This window comes from Agrilus planipennis, unplaced genomic scaffold (genome assembly GCF_000699045.2).
Source record: "Agrilus planipennis isolate EAB-ADULT unplaced genomic scaffold, Apla_2.0 scaffold109, whole genome shotgun sequence".
In the NCBI taxonomy this organism is placed as follows: Eukaryota; Metazoa; Arthropoda; class Insecta; order Coleoptera; family Buprestidae; genus Agrilus; species Agrilus planipennis.
This window is the reverse complement of record NW_020438934.1, coordinates 292,384-304,418: the sequence shown is the minus strand read 5'-3', so window position 1 is coordinate 304,418 and position 12,035 is coordinate 292,384. Positions and strand designations below refer to the sequence as shown.

The 12,035-nt window shown below is 31.0% G+C and overlaps 2 protein-coding genes and 1 long non-coding RNA gene across 7 annotated transcripts in view; 2 read left to right on the top strand and 1 right to left on the bottom strand.

The window, feature by feature from the left end:
• Positions 1-11,650, bottom strand: part of LOC108737997 — a 17,606-nt gene extending 5,956 nt beyond the window's left edge. The window contains exons 1-3 of one of the 3 annotated variants that reach the window (XR_001937932.2): positions 11,424-11,650; positions 5,878-5,963; positions 611-741 (exon numbers count right to left, since the gene is read on the bottom strand). This is a non-coding gene — a long non-coding RNA (uncharacterized LOC108737997). The remainder of the gene's footprint in view (positions 1-610; positions 742-5,877; positions 5,964-11,423) is intronic. The other 2 variants (XR_003231075.1, XR_001937933.2) reach the window with 2 other exon arrangements.
• On the top strand, positions 4,620-7,694 carry LOC108737995. Of its 2 annotated transcripts, XM_018471198.1 has the most exons (6): positions 4,620-4,656; positions 6,059-6,242; positions 6,334-6,453; positions 6,733-7,046; positions 7,236-7,395; positions 7,499-7,694. In XM_018471198.1, exons 2-6 carry the CDS (start codon positions 6,134-6,136, stop codon positions 7,636-7,638), a joined length of 843 nt encoding a protein of 280 aa, XP_018326700.1. In that variant the 5' UTR covers positions 4,620-4,656; positions 6,059-6,133; the 3' UTR covers positions 7,639-7,694. The 2 variants fall into 2 exon arrangements, with proteins under 2 accessions (XP_018326700.1, XP_018326699.1); XM_018471197.1 differs by lacking the exon at positions 4,620-4,656 and having other exon boundaries at positions 5,775-6,242.
• LOC108737993 (serine protease inhibitor 28Dc-like) lies at positions 7,989-11,275 on the top strand. Of its 2 annotated transcripts, XM_018471196.2 has the most exons (5): positions 7,989-8,322; positions 8,807-8,881; positions 8,998-9,286; positions 9,749-10,202; positions 10,478-11,275. In XM_018471196.2, exons 3-5 carry the CDS (start codon positions 9,004-9,006, stop codon positions 11,190-11,192), a joined length of 1,452 nt encoding a protein of 483 aa, XP_018326698.1. In that variant the 5' UTR covers positions 7,989-8,322; positions 8,807-8,881; positions 8,998-9,003; the 3' UTR covers positions 11,193-11,275. The 2 variants fall into 2 exon arrangements, with proteins under 2 accessions (XP_018326698.1, XP_018326697.1); XM_018471195.2 differs by lacking the exon at positions 8,807-8,881 and having other exon boundaries at positions 7,990-8,322; positions 10,478-11,274.
• Positions 11,651-12,035: the final 385 nt, after the last annotated feature.

Here is a 12,035-nt window from a genome sequence, read left to right as displayed (position 1 = left end):
TTAAATCCAAAAATTTAGTTGCTTACAAATTTCGACTCGCACTGTAATATTTCTTTCTTTATCTAGTTATCTAGTAAACTACAGCGCACTCAAATTTGAATATAAGATACATAGTTTTAATAAATTGTTTGTTCTCCATTTAGACAACCCAAGTCACTACAGAGTATTTTGAGCGGCATTAAAAATCAAAGTTTAAAATATTCACCAAGCAGAAGTTTTAATAAATATAAGTTTAATACAGTTTGGCAGTTTCAGTTGGTGTAATAAGGGAGAAATTAATTTATTTCAAAATACGTTTTACAATTGGGGATTGAAATAGCACCCTGTTAATTTCCAACTATAAACTTCTTTTAAGTGATGCCTCACTCACACAACTTAATATATTTTGTACTTTTAGCTGGATAAATAAAGGAGAAAAAAATAACTTATGAGGAAATAAAAACGACGTTTTTATATTGGGGGTTTAAGAAACAACTTAGTAATTTCCAACGATAAAATTAATTTAACTAATGCCCCACAATAGCTTTAATACATTTTGATACTTTCAGCTTGTTTAATATGGAAAAAAACTAATTTTAATTTTAAATAAAAGGTAAAAAAGTTTTCCTACCTCGTCAATGTGAATTGGTATGATTCAGAGAGAACAATTCTGGAATAACAACGTTGTACTGTTTTGTTCACTTCCTTAGTTAACAATCCAAAAAAATGAGACGAAATCCCGTACGTATATAGTTCGATAAACTGAAACAAAACGATTTTATTTTACAATTAATAAGCAAAAATGTCAACTAAAAATCTACTGCCATTTAGAATCGTAAACTGCGCAGTCAAAAACGTTCTTATAATAATGGCTTTTAAAGAATTTTACTTTATAAATTGAAATTAAAATAATATTGTCTGTAATGTACAACAAATAAAAAAAGTGTAATTCACAACCGCGTAAATATACACAATACTTTCGAACCGCTTGACTACAAACTCCAAGTTGTACTTTTTCGGCAGAAACGTAGCCAACTTTTTATTTCGTATGGATCAAGGGTGGGACACACCGTTGTAGATTTTACATATATAATTGTATACATGTAATTTAAAATGCTATGTATCTTGATAATATTATTCTAGTACGCAATTAGTCAGAAAAAGTCAGGAATTTAACAATTATATTCATCAAGAAAAAAATCGCAAAACCGCTTGATTTGAATAAAATAGGTATTGTTGCATGTATGTAGGCAACCCAACATACAGAGTGACAAAGAAGACCAAATTAAATACGTGACAGTATTTTTACATCATTAAATAATAGTTTTGCATTAAACAAATCTAATGTAGCACTAGCACATAGGTGTAAGTGAACTTTTATAAATATATAAGTTGATTTAATTAATAATCAGGTTGTTGGTAGTTCATTACAAAATTCGGGATTCAGTATTAAGAAAAGTGTTGTGACTTCCTTTTATTGCTCTACTGGACTGATTACGTTGCAATTTAATACACATATGAATTTCTGACTCAAACACGGTCGCATAACGCAAACAAATTAATTTTGAACATGGGGTCATTTTTGGAGAGCTAATAGGAAATTAAAAAAAAAGTTTTGCAAACTGTACCGCGTGACATATCAAATGAAAGGGCTTGTTGTAAGGGACTGAAATATATATTTTTTTCTAATTTTAAAATAAATGGCTTGGTTTTAAACTTTGAAAAATGCTCTGTAATTTCTTTTTCACAAAAAAGCCAGACAATAAGTCACAACTACACCTTAAATAACAAAGCCCTACATATATTATCGTCGGTATGAGATCTGGAAGTGGTCTTTGATCAAAAACTTAATTTTAAAGAATACATTACGTCTGTTGTTGCATCTGCCCATAAACAATTAAGGTTCATTTTTAGAAAAACTAGACGGTTCAATCTCTAATTACCCTTTATAATGCATTAGTCAATTCTAAACTTATATACGGCTCTGTGATTTGGTCTCCCTCAACTAAACAACTCTCATATCAAATTGAAAAGGTTCAACATCGTTTCATGCGTTTCATTTCCTGGAGGCTTTTTGATCAGCATGACTATCACCAGGTCTGCATGAAATTTAATCTTCCTTCACTTAAATCAAGTAGAATTTATCATGATCTGATGTTCTTATTTAAACTTTACAATAAAAATATTGATGCTCCGGAATTGTTTGAGAGATTCCAGATCAGAAAAACTTTACCAAATATTAGGAATAGAAAAACCTGTTTCAATTATGTGATAAAGAAGTCTGATTTGAAATATAAATCGATAATTGATCGTTTATCTTTAGAATTCAACCATTTGCAACTGGACGCAAAACAAATGTTGTACGAGGGTGGATTGATAAGTTTCCGGCCTGACCAAGAAAAACAAGGTTTTTAAAAATTTTTTTTTTTTATTTCTCAACATAATCTCCTCCAAGGCTGATACATTTCTCATAGCGGTGTTCCAGTCTATTAATGCCATCTCTATAGACTGATTCGTCAAGCTCCTCAAAATAACCATTTACAGCTTCGATTACTTCTTCATTGTCCGCAAATCTCTTACCGCCAAGCCATTTTTTGAGATTAGGGAACAGAAAATAGTCACTCGGGGCTAGGTCTGGAGAGTAAGGAGGGTGCGGCATCAATTCAAACTTTAGATCGTTGATTTTAGCCGTCGCAACGATTGACGTGTGCGCTGGTGCGTTATCGTGATGAAACAAGATTTTTTTCTTCGCCAGATGAGGTCGTTTAATTTTCACCTCGTGGCTCAAACGTTGCAATAAGTCTGCGTAGTATTGACCAGTGATAGTATTACCCTTTGCAAGGTAATCAATGTATATAATACCTCTTGCATCCCAAAAAACAGTAGCCATAACCTTGTTCGCCGAAAAAATTGTTTTTGCCTTCTTTGGAGTTGGTTCCCCTGGTCCAATCCACTGTTTAGACTGTTCTTTGGTTTCAGGAGTGTAGTGGTGGACCCACGTTTCGTCAACGGTTACGAATCGACGCAAAAATTCGCTTGGATTACGCTTATACAATGACAAATTTGCGGTAGAAATGTTTTTTCGAATCAATTTTTGGTCGACTGTTAGCAAACGCGGCACCCATCTTGCACAGAGCTTTTCCATATGCAAATGTTGGTGCAAAATATGTTGCACACGTTCATATGACATCTTACAGGTCTCAGCTATCTCACGCACTTTCAATCTGCGGTCTCCCAGCACTATTTGATGAATTTTTTCGATCATATCTGGAGTTGTGACCTCAACGGGGCGTCCTGAGCGAGGCCCATCAGAGGTGCTCACACGACCCTTTTTAAACTCGGAAACCCACTGCTTAACGGTTGAATATGACGGGGAGGATGTCCCCAGTGTTGAGTCCATCTCTTTTTTAATTTCCTTCGGCGTTAACCCCTTCAAATAAAAGTATTTGATGACAGCACGATTTTCCTGCTTTTCCATTTTTACGAAAACCACAGAGGCGTCTTGTTCAGCGTGCTGTCAAACCTACACTAGCAAGGAGATCGGGCTGAAACTATAGCTACAAGCTATCCAAGGATGGTACTATAGAATGTCACCTCAAGGTAGGCCTAGTGGCGTCATCTCTTGGTTAGGCCGGAAACTTATCAATCCACCCTCGTATTACTTGTAGCATATAAGTTCAATATATTGCTTTTAATTTTTATTAGCATCACTGCTGACTAAACATTATTATTTCTTTTCTCATGATAAGGTCCTAAAAGGATTAAAACTAAAAAAGAGGCTATTCGAAATCAAAATGTTTCATAATTGAAATTAACACTAAACTAGTAAAATTTCATTTATATTATTTATACTAATAATCAAAATAGGAACAGTCAACGGAGAACATGAACATCTGGAAATGTGATGTGAGATGTATACGCAGTTGTTAAAGATTGGCGAAATCACGAAAGGAGAGTGTAGAGGTGAACTACTTTTCTCTTATCTCAATATCACATTACATATCCAATAAAAATACTTAACAAACATTCTCAATTTTCAATACTATTAAAATAAAATTATAGAAGTTATTTTGATTAGAATGAGACAAACTTTGAAATTGCATAAGTAAGTATTACTCTTGACTAGTGGCGGACTAAGGCTAAAGCGGGCCCTAGGCAACATTGTAATTCCGGGCCTATTTTTCAGTCATGACACATGCGTTTGGTAGTTTCGTTTTAAAGAACATAATATGTAGTTCTATTTAATTATCGGATTCCAAGAAAAAAAATGAAAAAAATAATACACATACAAAAAATAAAATGAACATAATTTATTAAAACAAACAAACAATGGAAGCGGTACTAACAGATCAGTATTGTATAAAAAAAAAAAAAGTAAAACTAAAATACTAGTATGCAAGGGAAGAAAAAGTAGAGAAAGAGCGAATATAAAGATAGGAGACGAAAAATTAGAAGAAGTGGCTGATTTTAGATATCTAGGATAAGATCAGATCAGATAAGTCAGGACGGAAGGAGTAGTAGAGATATAAAGCAGAAGATAGCGCAGTGTCGAATCGCCTTCAATAAAAATAAGTCACTTCTATGCTCGCGTACGGTTAATTTAGAAATTCGAAAAAGATTGTTAAAGGCGTTGTACGGGTGCGAAACATGGACAGTGGGCGCGGCGAAAAAGAAAAGGTTAGAAGCTTTCGAAATGTGGTGTTATAGGCGAATGATGAGGATAACGTAGATAGAAATGGCTAGAAATGAAGCGGTATTAGAAAGAATAGGAGAACAGAAGACTCTATGGAAGTCAATAAAAAATAGGCGAGATAGGTTGGTAGGACACCTTCGTAGGCATGAAGGTCTAGTTAGAGACATATTAGAGGCAGAAACAGGAGTTAAGAGGGGTAGAGGTAGACCTAGGTTAGATTACTGTTCGCAAATAGTTAAGGATGTAGGTTGTTCTAGTTTTAGGGAAATGCAAAGATTAACTCAGGATAGGAAAGAGTGGAAGCACGTGTCCAACCAGTCTTAGGACTGACGACTTTATGATGATGATGAAACAAACATAAACATAATTTATTAAAACGAACAATAATATTTAAACAAATATACCCAGATTGATTAGTTATATTGCCTTTTTTAAAAACCTAATTTTCGGGCTCCAAAAATTACGGGCCCTAGGCACATGCCTAAGTTGCCTAGACCTTAATCCGCCCCTGTTCCTGACGATGCTCTTATAAAGCGAAATACATACGTATCGAGGATTGAATAAATGTACGTGAAATTTTCAAAATTGTTTCATTCTAATTGTAATTAGGTTTCATCAAGTGATAACGGAAAATTCTTTAAATTTATTATTATACTATTAACCAAATAAACATCAATAATTCTCCCCACAAAATTTAAAATTCACCTACGACGATACCGTAAAGAAAAAATCCTACTAGGAAATATTCCTAAACTAAACCTAAATATTTGTACTCATATTAACACTTAACTAATTATATATGTATATGTATCATTGTTGAAATATTTAAATAATACAATATAATTAAATATTTTCCTTATTTCTAAATATTTTATAGGAAAATCAAAGGTGATTAATCTTCCCTTGATATATTGTAAATAAAAAAATTAACCCTTTTTGGCTTTTGATTGTTTTACTTATTAGTTAAATTTTAAAATATTACGAATTAAACTTTAACCATTTGGAGCCATTTAACTATTACGCCATCGAGGGCAAGAATAATTGACAATTGAATAAATAATTTATGATGAACTAAAAACTATTGTGACATAAAATTTAAATATTTCCACAGAATCCTTTTTAAGTAAAATTTTTACTCCCATGACGTTTTTTTTTATAACACCTTTTTGGGAATTTTGGGATTGAAGTGAATAAATAATGCTTACTTTGCTTTGGAACTGCGATTACAACTGTCCTCAGAATTCCTCCATTGGGTGTACCATAAGAAACATTACGATAGCTACGAACGGCTCTGTGGAAAAAGATGGTTTTATGTCACAAAAAATTATCTTCTCAACACTTATCATAAACGGACGAGCAAGGAGAATACGACATGCTTTCTTTTAGTTTTAAATTAGATTTCGTTTGATACACACGACTTTATATTGGCTATAGGAAAAATTACATCAACTTTTTGAAGAAATGGACGAATATTCTCTAGCTGTATTTGAAGACGGAACGACTGAAATGATTCCTAAATCATGGGTTCAAGATTATCTGACGAAAAACGACCCGTCCAGTTCGTCTAATGGTAATTATTTTATACTGTTGAACAACCTTGATAATATTATGGGTAATTTAAATGAAATTACAAATGCCTTAATGAGTTTCTATTTTGACAGAAAATTCGAGTGACTTGGAAGAACCTCCCAGTAAAATTAAAATAAGTAGCAAAAGTTCTAATTACTTAAAAAGAGTTCCTTCTTTGATAGATGATGAAGAATCAAAGGAAGATTATATCAGTAAGTATCTATTCTAGATACTATTTTGCATAAGAATTTAGTTACTTACTCTTTTTACCGTTAATTTTTAAAAATCAGTTAATCTGAACTGTCAATTCTTGTAATTAGAATAAAAGCAGTTAATCAATTTATTTTACTTTGTGTATAGGATTAAAAATTAGCAAATTCTGAATTTATAAAACACTGAAGATCATCAGTAAATATGTTATGTTATCTGAGAAAATGACACAACACTTTTTTAATTAATTTGATAGATTTTGTTTTCTTTTTTTTTTTAAGGGAAATCGATAGATTCAATTACTAAAACTGTTTTGGAAAATAAAGCAAAAATCGAAAAATTACAAAATACGGTGGAAAATCTGATCGCAACGATAAACTGCAGTAAAGAAATTGAAAAAAGCAGTTTGGTTCTGTTCTCAACAACTGAAAACAAGTTAAGCCTTGCCCGGTTACAAAAAAGCGTTGATCGCTTGATTTGTATCGCATCCGGAGAACCCGAACCGGAAATAAATCTCTCGGAACCGGCAGAGACTTTAGACGAATTTCTTCAAATAGAAGATTACATAAAAATGAAACAAAACTACAACGATCTGGTTGGTAGAATACTGCTTAAAAAATTATATAAATTAGCAGACATCGCAATTTATCTATTAAGTAAATTAGCTTCTTAAAGTTAGTAACAAGCAAAAGAAAAGATATTTCACTCTAAAATAGAATTAAAATTAATGAACTTAATAATATACCTATTTAATACAAAGTAATAATTATTTTCTTAACTTTAGGTGTGTTATCTATCGAAAATTGGCGGAAAAACAGTAGAATCAACAACTAGAAAAATTTGGAAACGTCTCTGTTCAACACAATTGGCTTCAAAAATATGTTGGACTGGTGCAAATGGAAAGTATTGTTTGAAAAATCTAACAATTAATAATTTAGTAAGAGGTAAGTGGACCACAACACATTAGTGTTAGGCCTACTGAAAATGATTTACTTTTAATTGTTTCGAGGTTTTTATAGAACCTAAATAATTTTTTTTTAATTATAGATGCAGTTTTAATAACCCACCGCGATGGCAAAGAATCTGAAATCCAAAGGGCAACTATGCTATGGTTTTCCCATGCACAAGACCGTTTAAGAGCGAAAAAAAATTCAACCCCTCTTATTGGATTCAAAAATGCAATTTAATGTTGTAATTTTTATAATTATCAATGTAGAATATTAATTTATTTTCCTGATTTGAATACTTTTAGGAGTTACATTTGTTTTTGTTTTATTTTTGTTAGAAAATACTGTTTTTAGTTTATTATAAAAAACTAAATAAAAACTATCTACAATCGATTACTTCGCTTATTTTGAAAATTTTACTTCTCAAATTATTTATTAAAAAGAAAATAGTAATTTATGGGTGTTATTAACATATATAACCTTTCTAATTACAATCTTGAACTGTTGAACTATTAACGTTTTGTTATTTTTAACAGTACGTCGATAAGTTTCTTTATAAAATACATGACAGAACTTGTAACGTAAAGTATTTCTTGCAATTAGTGAAATGTATTACTGAAATTGAAAAACAAATTATTTTAAGCCAATTTGGGCTAGTTTTAAGATGCATTTTGATAAGATGTATCAAACCATACGCAGGCTATTTTACAATCAAATTATTTTCCACACTAGCTGACAATAGATGCATATAAATGTTTTATAAACCACGTATAAATAAACCGTTTTGAAATAAGAATAGTGGGAGAGGTCATCTTTCTTCTGTTTTTACCAGATCGCATCGTTTCTTTTCTTTGTAGTGTCCGTTTTCATTAAGTGATGTTAATAAATGCACTACTCTGTATTTACAGTATTTAAATAAACAAGGTAAGTTTTATTAAAAAAATTAAAAATCGATTACTTTGTAATACTTTTCAAAATGAAAAAGCATACCTACAATACAGTAGACTACAGCGCACTCAAATTTGATTATACATAGTTTTAATAAATTGTTCGTTCTCCATATAGACAACCCAATTCACTACAGAGTATTCTGAGCGGCTTTAAAAATCAGAGTTTAAAATATTCACTAAGCAGAAAATTTAATAAATATAAGTTTAATACATTTTGGCAGTTTCAGTTGGTGTAATAAGGGAGAAATTAATTTATTTCAAAATACGTTTTANTAGTATTTGATTTATTCTATTTACAATTAGAATAAAATTTAAGTGATATACTTTTGCTATTTTTAAAATAATGCAAATATAAATTATTGTAAATGCCAAGTCGGACACTACATGTAGGAGACAAAGACGATTTTACGTAGACAGACGAGTGCGACAAAGAGCGCTTATTCAAAAATGTTTTACAGGGTGTTTAAAAAATTGGCCTCTAAAAATAAGTGGAATACCAAACCAATTTTGTTTGGCAACCACAAAACTATCAGGTGAAAATATTACATATTAGTCATTAATTCCACGAAAATCTCTAAAGTTATATGTTTTCAAACAATTAAAAGTGATTTCTTTGTAATGAATTATCTAACACAAAGTTGCTTTTCAGATTCAGATGTTTTTAAAATTAGAAGAAATCCTAGTTCTTTTTATATTTGCCAGCACCTCTGTCTTACAAGTATCAGGATGGAATTTTCCCGAAGAAGCTGATAAAACAGCAGGAGAACGTCGTGAAAATTCTTATGTTACCGAAAAAAGCCCTTCTGCTTATGACAACTACGTTGGTGACGTAATATCTAACGGGATTGCAAATTTAACTCTATCCATAAATAATGCGCTTTGCAACGATCGCTTTTCCAGCAGAAAAAATATTGTATTTTCGCCTATAAGCATTGCAGGTTTAATTAATTTATTATTTAAATAATTTATTAAGTAAAAGACTTCTACAGTTAAACTCTTTTCTTCGTATTAAATCTAAATATTATCGAGATTCACTACAAAGTAATTTTTCAGTGCAAAAGTAATGAAAAATAAATGTTAAAAATTTTACAGGTTTTTAAATGATTTATTAAGTCAAACGCATTCGCCCTTATCTCTTGATTAAATTATTTTATCAATAATAAAAATTTGGAATCAAAGGCTTGCAATTTTCACTACATGATTTCTTAGCATCTTCAGGTGCTTATACACATATGTATGCAATTTGTAATTAAAATGAGTTTTTTTTTAGTTTAACTACATACTTCATATCTGCATAAGCTTCTGCAGAAGTCCTAAGATAGTTAAAATTACAAGTGTTTCATTCCAACTTTTTTGTATTGAAATGATTTATTGATATATTGATATTTAATTCATTTTAGGGGCACTAGCTTTAATACTTCTGGGAGCAACCGGTTCAACTGAAGATGAGATTGCCCATATCTTGGGAATAATATCAGGAACTAATATACATAATAAAACCCTAACTTTCCACGAACATGTTGGAAATCTCTTTAATAAACTTCACAGATCTGACTCTTTAGCTACATTAACTATGGCAAACGCCATTTTTATACAGGACGACTTTAAAATAAGACAAACGTTTAAACATATTAGTGAGATTTTATATAAAAGCGAAATCCTAAACGTTAATTTTAAAACCGATTCAGTACGAGCTCGACAAACTATTAATGATTGGGTTTCCGAAAAAACAAATTCGAAAATAAAAAGTATTTTAGATGATTCTCCACCAGAAAATACTAAATTAGTTATTGCGAATGCGCTATATTTTAAAGGCCAATGGGAATTTCCTTTTTTTCAACGAGCTACAGCAAGGTAAATACAATACCCATTATTAAAATAATATTTTGATAGCTAGTTGCAATTTATACGTATTTAACAACAAAAATTGTCTGCCTAGTAAATATTTCCTAATCATCTAATTCCGATGACAAAAATAACTTAAAATTACTTTTATCTTATCAAGTTAGTACCTAATCTCAAAAATATGTAAGTACCTAAATAAACGGAACGTTTTAAAATAAAAATTGAAATCAAAAACAAAACTTGCTAAAGATGTCACTAATATCGACAATTTGAAATTATTTTAGGCGCCAATTTTTTTTAAACGGAAGACAACAGAAAGAAACAGTAATGGTTGATATGATGGCAAATAGTGGACTTTTCCCTTATTACAAAGATGAATCATTAAATTGTGAAATAATGGGGTTCCCCTACAAGGGCAGCAAAATGACGATGTATGTAGTAATGCCAAAAGATTCAAACGCAGAAAATTTAAACACTCTTGAAAGTTCATTAACGCCATTCAAACTAAGAACATTAATCAAACAAACGAAACACACGGATGCGGTAATTCTATTTCCGAAGATGCATTTGGATAGCTTCATAGATCTTGGATCAACTTTCCGCAGTTTGGGTTTACGCTCACTTTTCAACCCTTCAGAAGCCAATTTGGCTCTAATGACTGAGGGAGAAGACGTATTCTCATCTTTTCAAAATAAACTACATGCAACAAACGATGTAAATGTGACAACTTTCGACACGTTCGAGAATTTAAGACAACTTACAAATTCGAGAACTTTAAAAAATCCAGGGCTTTATGCGGATAAAGCAATTCATAAAACCTTTATGGATATAACAGAAACTGGAACGGAAGCTGCCGCAGCAACTTCAATTAGTTTGGCAAGAAGTAGTGATAAAGTAGTTTTTAGAGTTGACGTTCCTTTCTTCTTTTTTATAAACGATGACCTAACCAAAGTTATTTTATTTTGGGGTACTGTATACAAGCCTACTCCTTATTACTAGGTTATTTATTTTGTTACATGCATTTTTGTGTACCTGGTGTAAATAAATTCGTAAATAGACCAAAATTTTACGATTTTTCAAATACCTGGACAAAATTACATTAGTTGAAGTAAACGGTGGTTAATTGAAATAAACAGTGTATTTAATACACCAAAATGTCCAATTAACAATCACTCACTCTTTAAAATAAACGTTTCCATCATATTTTTTAAAAATATAGTAGGTACTTACCGAATTTTTGTTTATATTTGTATTTCTCTAAACGTTGTTATCGTTTTAAAGTATCATACTAACAAAAGTGCCCTAAAGCGAGTATAGACTATAATTTCAAAAATGCATTAGAAAAAAATGCCAGTTCTCTGTTAGTATCCACACAATAAAATAGCGGTGTATTTTTCTCTTCGGCAACAGATGTCAGCATATAATTTTCTGTAATCAATATACATATTATGCATCTATGATTCATTTAGGAAATCAATTAATTGTACTTCAAACATTAAATATAACACTTATTCATGTCGAAAAAAATACTTTTTCATTAAAACTACTCAAACTAACATTTAAAAACAAGTAGGAACGTAAAATCCATAGAAAACGAGTTCAATGTTGTCAAAGCATACTTTTGTAAAGTATCATTTCTTATTTTAATATTTATTGTGTACTTCATTGTATAAATGAGCAGCACGTTTTAAATATACAAAATTAAAGTAGAAAACGAATCTCTGGGTAAAAATATTATGTTTGCTGTATAACATATACATATCTTTAGGTATGCAGGCCAAAACGCCACAACAGTATTATATTTTCGGTATACAACCTATTTAATATAAAACAAAGTATACC

Coding starts and splice junctions, on each gene's coding strand:
- LOC108737995 (XM_018471198.1), top strand. CDS start 6,134: ATGGACGAATATTCTCTAGCTGTATTTGAAGACGGAACGACTGAAATG. Junction 6,454..6,732: donor ATCAAAGGAAGATTATATCA/GTAAGTATCTAT, acceptor TTTTTTTTTAAG/GGAAATCGATAGATTCAATT. Junction 7,396..7,498: donor AATTAATAATTTAGTAAGAG/GTAAGTGGACCA, acceptor TTTTAATTATAG/ATGCAGTTTTAATAACCCAC.
- LOC108737993 (XM_018471196.2), top strand. CDS start 9,004: ATGTTTTTAAAATTAGAAGAAATCCTAGTTCTTTTTATATTTGCCAGC. Junction 9,287..9,748: donor TTCGCCTATAAGCATTGCAG/GTTTAATTAATT, acceptor AATTCATTTTAG/GGGCACTAGCTTTAATACTT. Junction 10,203..10,477: donor TTTCAACGAGCTACAGCAAG/GTAAATACAATA, acceptor AAATTATTTTAG/GCGCCAATTTTTTTTAAACG.